At 45.8% G+C, this 19,415-nt stretch overlaps 1 protein-coding gene across 1 annotated transcript in view; it reads left to right on the forward strand.

Moving 5' to 3' along the window:
* LOC108931207 (sodium- and chloride-dependent GABA transporter 2-like) overlaps positions 1 to 19,077 on the forward strand; it is a 42,970-nt gene extending 23,893 nt beyond the window's left edge. Inside the window, exons 10-17 of the mRNA XM_029247139.1 lie at positions 6,037 to 6,174; positions 6,393 to 6,495; positions 6,627 to 6,727; positions 7,080 to 7,250; positions 9,651 to 9,760; positions 17,957 to 18,008; positions 18,206 to 18,674; positions 19,070 to 19,077. Of these exons, the coding sequence (XP_029102972.1) occupies positions 6,037 to 6,174; positions 6,393 to 6,495; positions 6,627 to 6,727; positions 7,080 to 7,250; positions 9,651 to 9,760; positions 17,957 to 18,008; positions 18,206 to 18,674; positions 19,070 to 19,077 (1,152 nt within the window). The remainder of the gene's footprint in view (positions 1 to 6,036; positions 6,175 to 6,392; positions 6,496 to 6,626; positions 6,728 to 7,079; positions 7,251 to 9,650; positions 9,761 to 17,956; positions 18,009 to 18,205; positions 18,675 to 19,069) is intronic.
* The last annotated feature ends 338 nt before the right edge of the window (positions 19,078 to 19,415 follow it).

Consider the following 19,415-nt stretch of genomic DNA (forward strand, 5'->3'; position numbering starts at 1 on the left):
GTCCCTGACGAGATTCCGCAGAGGTACTGGAGCTGAAGAGGGTTTTTATAGGGTGAGTGATTACATGTGAGTTAGTGCGGAGTCAGATGCTTGTGCTGTGGGCGTGGACGTGACAGCTCCTGGGGAACTGGGAGGTGCGGAAACAGAGGGTGACGGGGGTCCATTTCCTGTGAGAGCTCCAGAGATGGTAAAGGGGGCCCTTTCGGACACAGGGATGGCATTTCCCCTGTATGGGACCAGTCTGTCCCGGCATAGGACAGCATTCCTACCCTTCAGAGGGACTCATATTCTGTAGACGACTTCCCCCACCCGCTCTAGAGCTCTACATGGGGCCTCCCAGTGGCTGTCAAGTTTGGGGTACCTGCCCTTCTGTTTCGGGGTATACACCCAAACTGATTCCCCTGTTTCAAAATGTCTCCCTTTGCTTCTCACATTGTAATTGCACTTTTTACTGCATGCCTGCTCTCTCCAGCTGGTCTCCCGCAAAAGTGTGAGCACTCTCCAAACGGTCCTGCAGGTTGCAAGCATACTCTGGGCCCCATTTTTTAACTGGAAAGTCCAGCGGTTTACCAAAAACAATCTCCGTGACCATCCCGATCTCCCTTGCCAGCATCAGCAGGGGTGCAGTCTGTGGAATTCTGAGCAGCAGAACGATAAGCCATCAGAAGAAGGGGGATATGCTTGTCCCAGTCACACTGATGGTCGGCGGTGAGGATAGCAAGCTGCTGTTTCATGGTACGGTTGAACCTCTCCACAAGGCCGTCGCTTGGGGTGCGCAGTGGTGCAGTGCAGGTTTTCTGAATGCCCAGCCGGTCACACATGGCAGCAAAAACTTTGGACTCAAAGTCCCTGCCCTGATCACCGTGGATGGTTTCAGGTGTCTCAAATCGACTGAACGTGCCCTCCAGCAACACATCTACCACTATTTCCACCTCCTGGTCTGGCAGAGCATTGCCTTCGGGCCACTTTGTGAAGTAGTCCATCGCACACAGCACATATGTGTTCCCATTGTCAGTAACAGGGAAAAGGCCCATATGTCAACAGCCACCCTCTTCATAGGTGCTTCCGCTATCTGCTGCTGTAGTGTCGCTTGGGCCTGGTCTGATGGGCCTTTGTTGGCTGTGCACACATCACACCTCCTACAAAAATCCTCCATGTCACAGTGGTGCTGTCCCCAGTAAAAGCCCTGACTCAGTCTGCAAAAGGTTTTGGAGACTCTGAAGTTTCCTGAGCCTGTTCCTCCATGGCAAGCCCCCAGCACAGCGTTTCTAAGTGCTTTAGGCACCACAACTTGCCACCTCTCCTCCCCAATGGTAGGTTCCTTCCAGGCTCACTGCAAAACCCCTTCTTTTAGAAGCAGCACATTCAACTTCCCCCATAAACCTTTGGCAGCTACAGAAAATCCCGTCACCTCATCCCAGGGTGGTCTCTGTCTAGCCTCCACCCACTGTCGCACTGATTGCAGATCAGCATCCAGCTCTTGCCTTGCCATTCACACCGTAGCATCTACTGCCTGCAGCATGCGACATGTTGACTCCTCTGTGGCTTGCTCACCCCACAGCGCTCTTTCTCGAGTGTCTCTCTGGTCACTGTAATTGCAGCCCACAGCTGCACACAAACACCGACACAGGGCATCAATGTTGGCATGCTGAGCCCCACTCCTGTACACCACAGTGAAACTGTAGGCCTGCATCTCCTCCAACCACTGTGCCATCTGGCCCCCGGAGTGAACTGGAGTGCTGCGTGATCAGTTCTCATGGTAAAGGCCATGCTGTACAGGTAGTACTTAAAAGGCCGGGTTGCCACCACGACAGCCAGCAGCTCACGTCTGGTCACATAGTAGCTCCTCTTGCTCTTGTTGAAGATCTGCCTGAAGTACGCCACAACTCATTTCCCCCGACAGTGCTACCTGCCTGTGACAGCACTGCATCCATACTAACATCGCTGGCATCCGTTTCCAGGACCAAAGGCAAAGAGGGTTCAGGTGGGGAAAGAACTGGCTCATTGATGAGGGCTTGCTTCAGTGTGGTGAATGCATACTGGTACTCAGGAGTCCATGTGAACGTGCGGTCTTTCTGCAGGAGTTTGACGAGGTGGGGCACTGATACAGGAAAAGCTGTTTACAAACCTCTGATAATATGAGGATGGCCCCAGGAAACTACTGAGCTGCCCCTGTTTGGTGGGCACTGGCCAGTCCCCTATGACTGTTACTTTCTCTTCCAGTATGCTGATGCCCGTTCCACCCACTTTATGGTCCAGGAACTCCACTTCCTTTATCATTAAGTGACACTTTTCAGGGTGCAATTTCAGACCCGCCACTTCAATCCTGCCCAGCAGCAGTCGTAGAGTTGAGAGCAGCCTGGAATGACCGCCCATGGACTAGAACATCATCCAGGTGCACCAGACATTCTCAACAGGAAACATCAGACAGCACCCTGTCCGTGAGTCTCTCAAAAGTCCCAGGCGCATTACAAAGACCAAAACTAAGCACCTTAAACTGCCAGTGTCCCCCTGGTGGTGCTGAATGCCGTCTTTGGTCTGGAGTCTGGTGAAAGAAGCACCTGCCAGTATACTCTGCGCAGGTCCAGGGAGGAAAACCAGGAGGACCCAGATACGAGGTCCAGTGTTTCATCCATCCTTGGCAAAGAGTAGCAGTCCTTTCTTGTGACCTTGTTCAAAGGTCTGTAGTCAACACAAAACCTCCACCTTGTGCTCTTTTTCTTGGGCTCCATGACCACACCCGAGGACCAGAGGCTATCTGACGGTTCTATGATTCTTGCCTACAACAATGCGTACACCTCTCTGTCAGCAGCCTCCTGCTATGCAATGGGGAGATGGCGGGGCCGTGTTTTGATGGGTTGGTCATCTCCTGTGTCAGTGTGGTGCTGGACAAGGTGCATGAGTTCCACCTCATTGTTGTTGAAGGCAAAAACATCCAGAACCTGCCACAGGCTCTCCTGTTGTTGGATATCCAGATCACCACAGTTATTTTCCCAAATCTCCCTAACTGCAGGGAGGCTATCCATCTGTTCAGCTGTCTTCTGCAGTATTGTATGCTGAGGTACACATGGTTGAAAAGCAGTAGGGTTTGGCAGTGTTAGGACGGCCACTTCAAGTAGGGCCACTGTTGATGGGAGGACATTGGGGGTCGTTAATAATGCCCACATATGGTTAGTCTACTGCTAGAACAGTCATTGTGCTGAGAGAAGTAGACACTGGAGCAACATGGCAGGAAGGGGGGTCAACTGCACACACCGTCCCCCAGATAGAATGAGTTTACCACTCCCCAAGTTTAGAACACAACCTGTGTTCTTCAAAAAGTCCAGGCCCAAGATAGACGGGTCTCGTACATCTGCGACGCAAGCGGAAAAAGTTACCGGCATCCCCCCCAACCATGAATAAAAATGTCCTTCTCCGTTTCATGAGTCATCTGTCACAATCTGTAGGTGCACAGAGGTCTGTTCTAAAACAGTTCCAGCTGGAACAACATCAGACCTCACCAATGTGGGTGTTGAGCCGGAGTCCACCAGAGCTGTACAGGAGATGTCCCCGACAAAGACCGGAACATGGCAAAAATTTTCGACCTTAGTCTATCCGACAGTCACCACTGCGAGGCAGCCCCACCCTCCACTGTCAACTGAACTGGACTTTATCAGGGATAAGAGATGATAGCCAAGCTGCCCTGGAGCTCAAAACTGAGCTATACCAAGAGAAAGCTCATGAGCTGAAAGCTGAAAAACAAGACCGACTGAAAAATGTGAAAATGTTGGGCTTACTGTGCCTAAGAATGCCGAAGGGAATATTAGACTCAAATGATTATTGGTGACAGAGCTGCCAACCTGGGCAGCTCTGCCAACCAGCTCTCCAAAATGAGACGTCCCACCAGTACAGCAGGACCGAAAGTTGCCCAGAAGTGTAGCAGTTTGATTTCTACGCTCTTCTGACAAGATCTAGGGGAAGCTGCAACAAGACACATGATATCACATTTGAAGGTACGCATCTGTTTCAAGGAGCACTCAAAGACTGTTGTCACTGTGAGCCCATGTGTGGAATTCATTTTTCTGGTGATACAGTGATTTGATGATGAAAAATCAGTGCCAAACAAGAAAACGCAGAATTTGGACAAATACTCAATGAAGTCAGACGCAAGGTAATCAGAGACAATGGACACAGTGCTTTTCATAGACTGGTTTTTGTACAAACTCTGATGCTAAAAAGATGTGCTAGTGTTGGTGTTTTCTTGGCTCTGATGGTTTGTGTTTTGCTGGGATTCTTGTTCATAGCTTGTTTTTGTTTGGGTCTCACACTGGTCTTCATGTTGCTTTATTTTTTGCTTTAGGTTTCACTGTGTCACATTGTATTTATTAGCGTGACAGATGATATTATAGGAGTTTCATTAGTATTTTCAAGCAAAGTTTCATGAGTTCTCCAATTTATAACCTCAAACATAAAAGAAATGAGTCATGTAATTAAGAGAATGAAGATGTTAATATTCTTAAAAAAGAAATAGTTGCATTATTAAAACCCATCTCTGCTCAGTGGAGCATTCTTCATTTAAAAAATAAAAAAAAAACAAGACTGGGCTGGACAAGTTTACTTTTCCTTCCTTTGGCTCTAACAAAGAGGCACTGTCATTTTAGTTCAAAATATCCCATTTATTCTGTATTTTGAACAACACCGCTCAGGTTGTAGATCCATCCTGATTTCAGGTGCTCATTTTTAAATGTTCATGCTCTGAAAGAGATGGTGGTGTTATTTAATCAGTAATGTAAATATCATGCTGAACCGAGGATGCGGGGACGGCTGAACCCAAGTGCAAGATCAGGAACCAAGGAGTCATGCGAGTTCTCGTTGTTGGAGACGGGTGAAGAGTCGGGTGATCAGCGGTCAGAGTGGGAGCAAGGATCCAGGGACGTAGTCAGTAGATGAGGTCAATGGTCAGAAGCCGGGGAACGAAGAATAGGCGCTAGGGACGAAGAAGAACGGGACGTAGGCACAAACGGGACAGTTGTCTCAGTGAGAGGGCCTGAGAATGGTCTTTCAAAGGTGAGGGATGATCGCTGTCAGATGCGTGATCTGTGTCAGGTGCTGTCAATTGTGGTGCAGGCATGGAAGCGACAGTAAAGGCGTCGGATGCCCTGCCAGCAGTTGTAACTGTAGACTAGGTGGGAGCTTTGACAAATCCTTGCCATTCTCTTGGACAAATCTGAAGTGCCTCACCACCCTGAGCAATATGAGCACTAGTTCGGGTCTGGTTCATATTTGGATAAAAATGTACCTTTCAACCGGGATGATGTATTTTATTCTAATCCTCAGAATTCTTATTCCACATTAGACTACTTCTTTTTCCCTTAATAAGTCAAGACAAACAGTTAATTGATACCAAACTGCTCCCATGATGTGTTCAGTTTGAGGAGCAGCGTTTATAGAAGCTGACTTTCAAAAGACACTTAGGATAGAAGAGTGGACCTTTTGTATCCATCGAGCGAACCATTGAGAGGTCCCCAGTGTTTTCTATATGTTCTGTAAGTTCTACCAGTTTCTCTAATAGTAGCCCACTTAGTTTTCGGGTGAGGTGATATTATCTGTATACCTTCGTACACACAACAGATTTTGTGAATTTGTGGTGAAAATAAACATCTGAAAATGCATTCTAAGACTGCTGGTAGAGTAGTGGTGTTGAGTGACTGCCTTGGACTTCAATAACCCAGGTTCAAACTTTCAAACTGCTGTAGTACGCTTGAGTGAGTTGCTCTCCCTACATTGTTTCAGCCTATCACACACATATGCAATCAGAATAGGGTGAAAGAAAATATCTTTCATGACAAATATACTTGAGTAAAAGTAAAAAGTATTACTGCTAAAAATTACACTGAAATGTATAATTATACTCAATTGACAGAGTAAGTCATCACTTTCCACTTCTCTACATGTGCACTATGTATAACTTCTCATAGACTGATACTAACCCTAAACTTTACAGAATCTGGTACTCATGAGCTTCATACACATTTTATTTTCATTGCTTCTCTTCAGTTTGTTGGCCTGGAGGCTCTTATGACAGCCATATCTGACATGTACCCAGCCGTCTTCCAAACCGGTAACCGCCACAAGGTCCTCCTCCTCGTCATCAGTGTAGGAGGCTTCCTCATTGGCCTGGTCATGGTCACAGAGGTAAGTGGTCACCTGACTGAGCCTGGCATGTTCAGCTGTATGCCTCTAATGACCCACATCGCAGTCACAACATGTCTGACTTGGAGTAAATTCTACCATTTTATATTTTCTGAAAGTCCCTTAGATATTTGACTTTAGCAAGACCTGCAGTTATGTGCCCTTGCAAATGTTAAGATTGCCCATTTCTTGATAACTCACGTGTCTCCGTCTGTCTACAGGGTGGGATGTATGTATTCCAGCTGTTTGATTACTATGCCTGCAGTGGAATGACCCTCCTGATCTTTGCATTCCTTCAGTCACTGTGTATTGGTTGGGTTTACGGTCGGTACAACTTGATATTGGAAGTCCTCAGTCCTTTCACTCACAAAAAAGAAACATTTCCAACATTTTTTTTATGTGGATCTTTATTCTGATTGCTACGATCACTTCTTACTGCCTGCTGTTTCCACCAGGTGCAAACCAAATGTATGATAACATCGAGGACATGATTGGATATCGGCCTTTGTTTCTAATGAAATACTGCTGGCAATATGTAACCCCATCTATCTGTATGGTGAGTGTTTGCTGCTCCATTGTGCAAATTCTGCTGCTCAACATTGTTAAGTTTGATTTACAGAAAGGATGCAACACCATTATTCATCTCCATTAGACCACATCCATTAGCCCATCATTCGATTTTCTTGCCAAGTAAAACATAAAATTCATGAATTTGTACCTGTTAACTCCACTGCACTATGTACTCTTCCTATGACTTGGTCATAGATAAGTTTCAATACATATTGCAATTTTAAACGCAGCCTGGAACTCTATTTTGGCTTGTCAACTTCCGTATTCTTCCTTCTTGTAGCCTTTATCCTGGACACTGACCTGTGATCCCTCTTCCTCTGTACATGTGTCGCCACCAGGCCACGTTCATCTTTGCCCTGATCAAGTTCACCCCACTGAAATTCAGCAATGTCTATGAGTACCCCTGGTGGGGTCACGCTATTGGCTGGTTCTTCACCCTCTCCTCTACACTCATGGTTCCTGTTTGTATGGTCTATGGCATGGCTACCACCCCTGGGACCATTCGGCAGGTATATATATTTCACTTTGACTTTTGCCAGTATACTGATGGGTACTTTTGATAATGCCTATCAGAGGTGGACCATGAACGACATCAGTCTGCTGAATAAGCCGTGCCCTATTTCAGAGTATGAACTTAGAACTAAAGCAGAAGCTAGGGCAAATTCAGTAAGTTTGCAATAATGTTTTACTATACCAGCCATAAGGATGCGTAGCAGTCATCTCAGCACTTCCATACTGTTTAAAACTGATATTCCAAGGGAAGTACAAATTAAATCTATACTGATGAGAGTAAAGCAAGTTAAATTTTAAATATTCAGTGAGACTGTAAACAATTCTTAATGAATTTTAGAAAAACACAGAAGTATAGAATGTATATCAAGTCACGCAGGCTTCCGCGGCCGTTGTCATTAGACTGGAATTTAGCATCTTCCGGAGTAGACTGCGTGAATTCACGGGGTCTACTCCGGAAGATGCTAAATTCTAGTATAGAATGTAGTTTGTAGCTAGCTGCCATGCCCCTGACTTCACCCCAGCGAAACACACCTAGCAGGGAGAGTGGAAAGGAAACCACACTACTGTTCCTAGGTGGTGGAATCTGCATCGAGACAACCGTCCCCTCTGCATTTGGAGCTTTCCACTTCGCCTTGCTCGTCCCTCACCCCATGTTTTTGCCTCATCTTCCCTGTCCTCATTCCTCGTCCCCAAGTCCTGCCTCTCCCATCTACAACCTCCGTTTTGTTCTTCACCTTCGACATTGGATCGCCCCTGAGAACAGCGTCCACTCTTCTATTCTTCGACCCATGCCTGTCCTTGACCACGATTCTTGCCTTTCCCTTTGGACAACTAATGAAAATTCTGCACTAGGGCCCTACCTTGTGTGTTTGACACTTACAAAGTGACCAGGATTATTTGCTTAAAAAAACTGGAATCACATAAAATGAAATTTGGCCCACTGTGATTCCATGTGATAAACCTGTGCTGGAAAAGCCCCACTACCCTTTGTGCATATTATGTGAATGATAGTACAGTATATACTGTATTACATTTATTCAATGATCTGACACTTTTCTCTAAAGTGACTTACAGCTGTTATCACAGTTGAGTAGTTTTACTGGAGCAATTGAGGGTAAGTACTTTGCTCAAGGGTACTGAGTCTGGAGGTGGGATTCAAACTTGCAACCTTTGGGTCCAAGGGCAGCAGCACTAACACCTGCACTGAGCTGCAAGTGACCTTGTACAACGATGTAAATATTAGTTAACAGTAACTGTAAGAGTAAATGGGCTGCTAAGTGAACAAATGCATATGAAATTGAAGGAATGCTGACTGCTTGCTGCACTGTGCTGCTATCTACTACTGTTCCCAGGCAATGGCATTTAGCCTCTGTTACCATACATTTATATTTACATTTACATGTTCATTGATTCATTCAGCAGATGCTTTTCTCCAAAGCAACGTACATCTCATAGAAAATACAACGTGTTCATTACATTAGGAAAAAGAGAGACTTAGATGCAGACATGTGATTCTAAAGTAGTTAGTTTGTTACTTTCCACCATATGAATCAATGTTCATTGTACGTGCATTTGCATGAATTCATTTAGCAGACTCTCACAGTGGTGTTGTAACAAATTTGGAACAGGGCAGAGCTCAGCAGTGTGAGCTGTCACTGAAGGTGATATTTGTGGAAAATAAAAAGTAAATTCAATTGTACCTGCCTGAGGAAAATACTGTAATAACACTCCCTGTGGATGTGGAGTCAGGGTCAGGGTTCGGGATAAGGTGGAGGTTAGGGTTCTGGTAAATGATCAATGAGCAATTGCTGGTCAGGACAGGGGCACAGAGAGTATTGCTACTGTCTCACAGCGCCTGTCAGTGTGTGTGAGAGGATGTGGGTTTGATCCCCGCTCAGTCTGTGTGGTGTTTGCATGTTCTTCCCATGTCTGCGTGCATTTCCTCCGGGTGCTCTGGTTTCCTCCCACAGTCCAAAGACATGCTGTTCAGGTTCCCCCATAGTACGTGAGTGACACAGAGAGTGCGTGTGTTCCACTGATGTATGGACGAGTGACCCATTGTAAGTAGTGTGCCTAGCAGTGTAAGTTACTGCAGTGAATAAGGTGTGTGGACTGATAACACTACATAGAGTTCATTGGAAGTGGCTTTGGAGAAAGTGTCTGCTAAATAAATGTAATCATTGGTGATATTGGAAGTTGCTCAGTTTGTCAATCCAGTCTGAGTTGGTAGGATTACTGCTTTAGTGAAACCTAGTGGCAACTGAAGATTGTTTGGTCCATCGGGCAGGCGCTTCCTTTCCTTGACCTCAGTGAAAGCCGCTGACCACATCGTGTCACTTTAGTGCTTCAGCCTCACCGTTCAAACACTGACCTTGACCTCTAACCTCTGCTTTCAGCGATTGCGCACTCTCTGCACACCAGCTGCTGACCTTCCCCAGCTACTGGCACAAAAGCAAAGTGTCTTCCTTGAGCTGTGTGAACCTTCAGGTCCCCCAGGTCTGTACCTGTGAGTCTGATAAAGACAGCTGACTACCGACTATCATAATACTTTTAGAGAGCTATAAGTATGCCTACTGGCCACCGAGGAAAGGAGGAAAGGAACAAAAACTCCCAACTGAAAATCGAGGGAGAAAAAAAATCTCTGGGGGTCCAAGTGCCAGTGACTGCCCACCCCTCCTGGGTATTCTAGATTAAATAAGACTTCTGAGCCAGTTTACAAGTAATAATGATATTGTTGCTATATGGTATCTTGAATTCCCAGCTCAGCATGGAACGTCTTGTCCATAATGGCAATTGGTCATCATCTTCAGTCAGCATGGGATTTGTCTGTGACCACCGGCCTCCTCAAATCTTATGTAGGGAGACAATGTTCAACAATAAGAAATTGTTAGTAATTTGTAACTTTAACAAGTCAATTTAATATGCATTGTTACAAAGGTGATAAAAAGAAACAAAAGCAACTGGAATTACATTTCGAGGTGGAATTCCTGAGTAAATATGTAAGACTTTAGTCTGGATCTGAAGACAGAAACAGACAGAACATTTCTGACAGTAACTGGTAGAGTATTGTACAGTTTAGGTGCTCTATAGCTAAAGGTGTGACCTCCTACTGAGGTCTTATTGATCACAGGTACTTTAAGGTAACCTGCATTCAATGAACGAACATATCGTCCTGGGATATAAGAATCAATATTCTCACAAAGGTAAACTGGAGCAAAGCCATGTACTGCCTTATAGGTCAAAAGTAGAATTTTATATTCAACTCTAAATGCGACCGGGAACCAGTGCAAGCATTTAAGTACCGGTGTTATATGGTTGCACTTCCTGGTTCTAGTGACAATTCTTGCAGCGGCATTTTGTACCAGCTGTAGCCTGGGTACAGTCTGGTACGGACAACCCGATAATAAAGCATTACAATAGCCGAGCCTGTTTTAAACAAAAGCATGAACCAGTTTCTCAGCATCCTGTCTACATAGGAATTGCTGTAATTTAGCTGTTTCTTAACCGAAGGAAGCACAACTTAGTCAAGGCATAAATAAAAAACATAAAGGTAATAATCTGGGTGGGCCCCACTCCATGCTCATTCTAAAGTTTGATACAAAATGAAATTTTCCCTTTTAAACTTTTCAGATGAGCTTCCTGAAATTTTTCAAGAGGAAGTCAGACAAGAAACAAGTCCAGTGCCCCATGTTGCATTAGCTACCAGTCCACAGCTGTGAGAAAAAAGTTGTAATTTTCTGGATTACTGCATCAATGGCTCCTATAATGGAAACTGATGTAAGTCATAATAAAAAATAAAGATGGTATTATTTAACAAGGCACCTTTTACATTTCCGAAACTTTCTTCTAGGTTATTGATGGAAAAGTGTGTCAGCTTGTATATTTGGTGTCCAGTTGAAGCTCCTTTATTGTCAATAACCTCAAGCAGCTGCTTTCTATAAACTGCTGATCAGATGTGTTCAACACTCAAGAGGGACTTTAGCCCCTTCCTCCACACAAAACTCTTTCAGCTCATGGATATTTGTGGGGAGTCCTGAGTTAATGTCCTGCTTCAGATCACACCACAACATTTCAGTGGGACTGGGGTCCGGTCTCTGTTCGTTGTGAAATAATCATTATAATGTTATGCATTCAGGGGGTGCGGTGGTGCAGTGGGTTGGACCGGGTCCTGTTCTTCAGTGGGTCTGGGGTTCGAGTCCCGCTTGGGGTGCCTTGCGACGGACTGGCGTCCCGTCCTGGGTGTGTCCCCTCCCCCTCTGGTCTTATGCCCTGTGTTGCTGGGTAGGCTCCGGTTCCCCGTGACCCCATATGGGACGAGCGGTTAAGAAAATGTGTGTGTGTGTGTGTGTGTGTTATGCATTCAGACTTCTTCGAAATTTAGATCACAGATGCCCTGATGTTCTGCTGTAGAACTTCCTGATACACAGTGGAATTCACTGGTCCCTCAGTGACTCCAATCTGTCCAGGCCCTGAGGCAGCAAAGAAGTCCCACACAATTACACTCCCTTGAGCACATTTCACAGCTGGGATGATTTTTCCTGGTGCTGGCATGATATAGTATATTATTTTCTGCAAACATTCACAACAGGCTTCCATTCTGACAACCCCGTTATAAGTGGACTTTGTTGTTAGGTGAAAATCCCTTTATAGTGTAATTACATACAGTAGCTGCACTATATTATACACCATAAGGATACATAAACAATTTACATGCATGAATGCTATGTTGTATAACAGGGCTTTGTTGTATTTCTACTCTAATTTTACACGTTAATCATCTTAAAACAATACTAATACAGGTGATCCCTGGCTTACAATGGGGTTACGTACCGCAAAACCCATCGAAAGTAAAAAACAAACGAGCATGGTGGCGGTGCGTGGCAACGTGTTGATTGCTGATCCTCGCAGGCTTATTAGTTATTATTATTATTATTTTATTTTTTTATAGAGTGCTTTTCTCACGCAGTGACACAGAACACCTTAACACAGGCATACAGCAAGAAAAATTGATACAAACAAAGAAGACAGTCAACTAATGGCTACCATAATGAAGAACTTATTATAGAGCTCTAAGTATACCTACTGGCCACTAGGGAAAGGAACAAAAACTCCCAACTGAAGGTTGAGGGAGAAAAAAACCTCTGGGGGTCCACGGGCCAGTGGTTTCCCACCCCTCCTGGACATTCTAGAAAGTAACAATTTGTAAGCCAGTGTTTAACAAGTAATTATAACGTTGGTAAATGGCATCTTGGATCCCCGACTCGGCATGGAACATCTCGATCGTCACGGCAGATGGACATCACCCTCCGTCAGCACGGGATTCGTCTGTCACCACTGGCCGGCCTCCTCAGGTCTTATGTAGCGAGGTAGTGCTCAACGAGAAGACAGGACAGAGTTAGTAATTTGTTCCTTAAGTAAATTTAAAATGTATTTTTATAAAGGTGATAAAAAACAACCAAGGCAGGTGGAATTACATTTTGAGGTTGAATGCCTGAGTGAACATGTAAGTCTTTAGTCAGGATTTGAAAACAAACAAAGGGGCATTTCTGACAGTAACCGGTAGACTATTCCACAGTTTAGGTGCTCTATAACTAAAGGCGCGACCTCCTACTGAGGTCTTATTGATCACAGGTACTTTAAGGTAACCTGCATCTACTGAATGGAGATATTGTCCTGGGATATAAAGATTAATGATCTCAAAAAGGTAAGCCAGAGCAATGCCATGTATTGCCTTATAGGTCAAAAGTAGGATTTTATAATCAACTTTAGTGTATATTATATTGTTTGTGTCACTATCCTTCCAGCCAGTTTACTCTCTTATTACTTATGATCACCAAACACTTCTGCAAATACATGAAACAGTGCGATTAGACAATTCTTGACATTAGAGAACTCAACTTGCTACCTTTGCTCTGCTGCGAACAACACAGCGGTGACTGGGGAATGAAAATTTGATTCTACAGCTTTGCTATGCCTTTATGCTTATGTATTACAATGTCTAACTAGTGAAACGGCCTGTGCAAGAAAGAACCACATTCCAGGCAGCAGTCTGGTGCCAGCTTGTCCCTTTCTGTGTCAGCTTGTTCCCATAAGATATCGGGAGGAATACAGAATTACATAGTTCCCATGAGACTGTGCGTATTGAGAGTGATAACACTGGCGATGGTTGGGAGTGTTTTCATGAAAGGACGGGAGATCGGCGGGGCACCTTGACCTGTTTTGGATGATAAAACAAAACATGTATCTCACCCATGCTTGCAAAGAACCGCCCTAGAATGTGTATAAATATCTACTTGCTTAGCTGCTGAGGTGTGACTCTCTCTAGGAGGCTCACCCATGTGCATATGAATAAATTAACTTTTCTGCAATCTGAGTGTCTGACTGAACTGAGTTTTTTCTTCAATTCAATTCAATTTGATTTATTTTTACAGAGCGCTCTTCTCACACAGTGACACAGAACGCTTTCGCACAGGCATAAAGCAAGAAAAACAGATACAAACAAAGAAGACAGTCGACTAATGGCTACCCTAATGAAGAACTTATTATAGAGCTACAAGTATACCTACTGGCCACCGGGGAAAGGAACAAAAACTCCCAACTGAAGGTTGAGGGAGAAAAAAACCTCTGGGGGTCCACGGGCCAGTGGTTGCCCACCCCTCCTGGGCATTCTAGAAAGTAACAATTGTAAGCCTGTGTGTAAGAAGTAATAGTGATATTGTTGGTAAATGGTATCTTGGATCCTCAGCTCTTCCTACCACACAACCCACCTGGGACCACTCAGAAGACACGAGCCGAGAAACGAAGCCGCGGGGCCGGTGTACAGGTGAGAGTGAAACGCTGCAACCTCCGATGCCCAGAATTTTCCTGTCCAACGTTCAGTCTCTGGACAACAAACTGGATGATCTCAGAGGACGACTTAAATTCCGAAGAGACCTACGGAACTGCTGTGTTTTCTGTGCTTTACGGAGACATGGCTCACCGCAGCACCCTGGACCACGTGGTCCAGTCTGAGGACTTCTCAATTGACCGCTCAGATCGGACTGATTGAACTGGAAGAAAAAGAGGAGGGGGCGTATGCTTTCTTATTAACGACGCATGGTGTACAAATGTGGTAGTGATTTCACAGAACTGCACTCCAGACTTTGAATACCTTCTGATCAAATGCTGACCATTCTACCTGCCCATGGAGTTCTCGGCTGTGCTCATGGCCGCAGTTTACATCCCACCCCAATGGGACACACACAGCGCTCCGAACGAACTGTACCAGGTCGTCACTAAGTACGAGAGCAAGCACCTAGACGGCCTGTTCATTACTTCTGGGGACTTTAACCAAGCCGACTTCGGGAATGTGTACCCAAAGTACCATCAGCACATCTCCTGCCCCACCAGAGGCTCAAACACCCTCGACCACTGCTACACTTCACACAAAGGCACGTACCGCTCCCTGCTGAGTGAGTCAGTCAAAGGGGTCTAAATAGTAAAAGACCCCATACAACCAGTGAACCCGGGTAACATCATTGATGACTCAGATATGTGTGTGTGTGTGTGTGTGTGTGTTAGTGTGTGTGTAATGCAATATATGTTCAAGTTCATGTTAGTTTTATTTGACACATACACAATCATAGTTAGTACGACATGCAGTGAAATTCTTTTTCTACTGCCTGTGATAGACTGATAGAGATAATATAAATAAGGCAATACAAATAAGTAGAATTTAGAAGCATACTACAGAAATATGAAGAATATATAATGATGAAAAAGGATAGAATAAATAATAAAATCGCACACACACTGTCTGAAACTGCTTGTCCCAAGTGGGGGGGAGGCAAACCAGAGCCTAACCTAAAAAACAAGGCACAGGGCTGCAGGGGGGGACACACCCAGGATGGGACACCAGTCCACCCCAAGGCACCCCAAGGGGGACTCAAACACCAAACCCCCCAGAGAGCGGGCACAGGCCAAACCTGCTGCACCACCGCACCCCCCAATAAAATAAATGATAAAATAACTAAATAAAATAAAAATATGTGGAGTCCAGTATTAAAGGTGTGCAATGTTGTGTGGAAAAAATTTGAGAAATATTTGGCTCCGATGTGTTATTTTTCTGAAAGATTGAGTTGAATAGTTTTTACGTTCATCGAGAAGCTCGTTGTTTGTGTCAAAAGAAACAAAATCGTGCAATTTTCTCAATAATACTTATTTAGCACTTTTCCTTGAGACAACAGTGTTGGACCTTGTACTCACAGACCGACCAGTACTCCAGAACGCTGAGCTAACCAAACAATTATTTGTGTATTGTACAGCCAAAGCTCTTTATGATTAGCACTGAGTCAATAAATGGTTATTTGCTTAAAGACCAAAATGCCAGTTGTGTGCTGAGCTGCAGTTGAACTATTAGTTCTTTCCCCACGAAGTCTGTTGTCTTCTGGGCCGTGGACTGTTTTCAGGAAGTTTTGCTGAAGGCCGCAATGTCTACATTAAAGCCGGGCACTTATGAGCTATAAGTTCAGCGGTGTAGCGGTTAGTGCTGCTGCTGGTTGGTTTTTATCCCACCCCAGCTGTAGTGCCCTTGAGCAAGACAGCTGCTCCACTGAAGTCACCTGGCGGTATCAATGGCTAAATTATTGCAACCACTCTGGAGAGAAGTGTCAGCTCAAGGAATTACGTTAAAATGTATGTGACGTAAATCGTGCAACAGTTAAGGGAAAGGATTTAAACCTTCTTTGGCAACAACAGCATATGACAAGTGAAACGAATGATTTTCAGAGACGAAAGCAGAATGGATCAGCAATTTACTGATGTTATGCAAGGCGTGAGTTTGGTGTTAATGTTCCATTGCCATCGTGTATTTGTTCAGAAAGACCTGCATGATTTCGCATGATCACTTGACTTTGCCCAATTTTTAACATCGCTTCAAAGGAACGTGCTCTCAGTACTGTTAATTATTTGTGGCCGTGAAGACACATTATGCTGGGCTCAGGTTGTGAACTTTGCTTCCATCAGAACGGGCCCGTGGTCCGGACCGTGGCCGCCGGGTAAAGTACGCTGAAGGAAAGCAGCAGAGCAAGCGTGCATCGCTCATTACGCAGCAGTCTGCAATGTGTCGTCACCAGTCATCCTATCATCGGTGCAGTTCAGCGTCTTGGGCTTTCCCGTGCAGAAGCTGGCAGCGCCCACTGCTCTCTGCATCACCCTTTGCTTCCCACTTGAACCAATATGGACCACTGCATATCTCACTGAGAGCTTTGTGAACCTGCACAGGACTCCTTAATGATTAAGTATAAAATTTTACATTGCCTATACATTTTAAGTATACAGTTTTACATTTTCAAATACATTTTCTTACTTTTTTGATCGCTGATCAAATGTAAATTAATGGCAATTTGCATTCAGGCATTTGACCTCATAATGAACAAAAACCCATAGAAACATCAGAACGTCATGCATTGCAGCTTAAAAGTCGGGCGGAAGGGCAGCCATAGCACCCCCACATGGTGCCCCCTCTCTCTGCAGAACACTGCAGCCAATAGCTGTGTGCCACCCTCTGTGTTTATGGGCAGCGCAAGCACACAGATCTTCACCACATTCTTGCGTACTTGTGATTCTGCAGAATTTCCTCCACAAATCCTCAAATTTCACTAATTCAAGTAACCTGGGCAGCTGTGAAACATTTAAACATAGCTTTTATCACAAAGGAAGCATCTGCATAAGCTGCTCTTACACACTCACTGTCTGAAACCATTTATCCCAAGTGGGGTCCCAACAAACCAGAGCCTAACCCGCCAACACAGGGCATAAGGCTGGAGGGGGAGGAGACACACCCAGGATGGGACACCAGTCCATCGCAAGGCACCCCACGCGGGACTCGAACCCCAGACCCACCAGAGAGCAGGACCCAGCCAAACTCACCGTGCCAAGTGGTTGTTGACAATGGATGATTATTAAGCTTTATAGGAAGTTTATTAATTAAGAGCATTATTTTTGGAAACATTCTCACTTTACAGCTTTTTTCCCCAAGTGCCTAAAACTTTTGCACAGTTCTGTTTATAGAGCAACTTTCAATAAATGCAGTCAATCAAAGAAGAGTTAGATGGGTGCAGGCCTATGTACAGGTAGGTATGTATGTGTGGATCAGCTCTGGACCCCCATGATCCTGCAATGGACTAGAGGTGATCATAGCGGTACAAGTGACTTCTGACATATAATCAATAACTAGTTTCCAAAATATGAATCGAGACCAAGCTTAGATGGAGCATAAATACCCCTTTTTGCTGGTTAATCCCGGATTCTGCCTCTGGTATTCGTGAGGTAGTTGAGTTACACATGGTGGTGTGGAAAGCAACTAGCTGTGGGTTTGAATTTGTACCCGGATGACATTGGAAATTAAGATCTCTTAGTCATTAAATTAACCCTGGAGGAGTGGAGGCACTGGTTAGAAGGAGCCTTGCACCCCTTCCTTGTACTAACAGACCGCCGTAACCTACAGTATCTTCAGAAAGCACATCGGTTGAACCCCCGTCAGGCCCGATAGGCTTTCTTATTCACCAGATTTGATTTTATTCTATTGTATCAGCCAGGCTTTAAGAACACGAAGGCTGATGCTCTGTCACGGCTGTTTGCCAGTTACGCCCCGGCCGAAAGCCCCAAACCAATCCTTCCCGAGAACTCTGTTGTTGCCCCAGTACACTGGCATTTCTTTCAGGAGCTCCAGGATGCACAAGGAGCCGAGTCCAATCCACCCATTATACTGGAAGGTAAGGAGTATGTGCCCGTGAAAATGCAACCAACACTCCTGCAGCAGGCCCATGACTCTCCGCCGGCCGGTCACCCTGGCATGCGCCGAACAATGCCCCTCCTGCAAGGGAGGTTCTAGTGCCCCTCCATGCAGGGGGACATCCAGGAGTATGTGGAGGCCAGCACAATCTGCTCCTAAGCTATAACTCTAACACAGAGACCCGTTGACTTGCTGGAACTGCTGCTAGTGCCCTCGAGGGCTTGGTCTCACGCAGTAGTGGACTTCCTGATGGACCTCCCCCCTTCGGATGGCAAGACTGTGATACTAACCGTGATTGATCGATTTTCCAAAGCCTGCTGCCTGATCCCTTTGCCACGGTTGCCCACGGAGACAGCGGAGCCACTATTCCAACAGGTCTTCCGCCTGTATGGTCTGCCTGAAGATATTGTGTCTGATCATGGGCCCCAATTCACCTCGCGAGTGTGGAAGGCATTCTGGATGAAGTTGGGAGTCTCGGTGAGCCTCACCTCTGGCTACTACCCAAAGTCCTACAGGCAGGTGGAGCACCTACAGCAGGATATCAGTCGCTTCCTCCGCAGCTACTGCACCCATCAGCAGCACCAGTGGGCCTGGTACCTTACTTGGACCAAGTACGCCCACAACGCCTTGACCCACTCCTCCACAAGTATGTTCAGTGTGTTTTAGGGTACCAACCTGCTCTGTTTCCTTGATGCCCCAGCCAGAGCAACGTACCTGCAGTTGACGCCTGGCACCAGGCAAGTGGAGAGACATGGCGTGCCATCAAGACTCATCTCCAGTGTAGCACCCATGCTACAAGCAGCAGGTGGACCGCCACCGGCAGACCCTCACCTTCCAGCCAGGGCAGAGAGTGTGGCTGTCCACCTAGGATACGAGATTACGCCTCCTGTCCAGGAAACTCAGCCACCGCTTCATCAGCCCCTTTGAGGTCCTTCGCCAGGTCACACCCGTCTCCTACATGTTCCAGTTGCCCCCAGACTTGCGGGTCCACCCAACCTTTCATGTTTTTTGCTCAAACCCTGCAGGTCCTCTGTTCTCCAGGCCCCTAGTGATGTCGCGCCGAGCCTGTCAGCTGAATCCGCAGAGGTTGATGGGGACCCGGTCTATGTCGTTCGGGTGCTCCTAGAATCTCGTTGATGGCGAGGGGACCTGCAGTACCTGGTGGGCTGGGAAGGTTATGGCCCAGAGGAATGGTGTTGGGTACCCGTGCACAACGTTCTGGACCCTGTTATTGTTGCTGATTTCTACAGGTCCCATCAAGACTGGCCTGCACCCCACCCCAGGAGCCAACCCCCCTTTGCATCATAGGGTGACAGGTGCCATCTGTAGGGAGCGGGGTACTGCCACTGGTGTCCCTGGCGCGCCTGATGACTGCCCACCTAGCAAC

The sequence above is a fragment of the Scleropages formosus genome, chromosome 2, assembly GCF_900964775.1.
Source record: "Scleropages formosus chromosome 2, fSclFor1.1, whole genome shotgun sequence".
NCBI lineage: Eukaryota > Metazoa > Chordata > Actinopteri > Osteoglossiformes > Osteoglossidae > Scleropages > Scleropages formosus.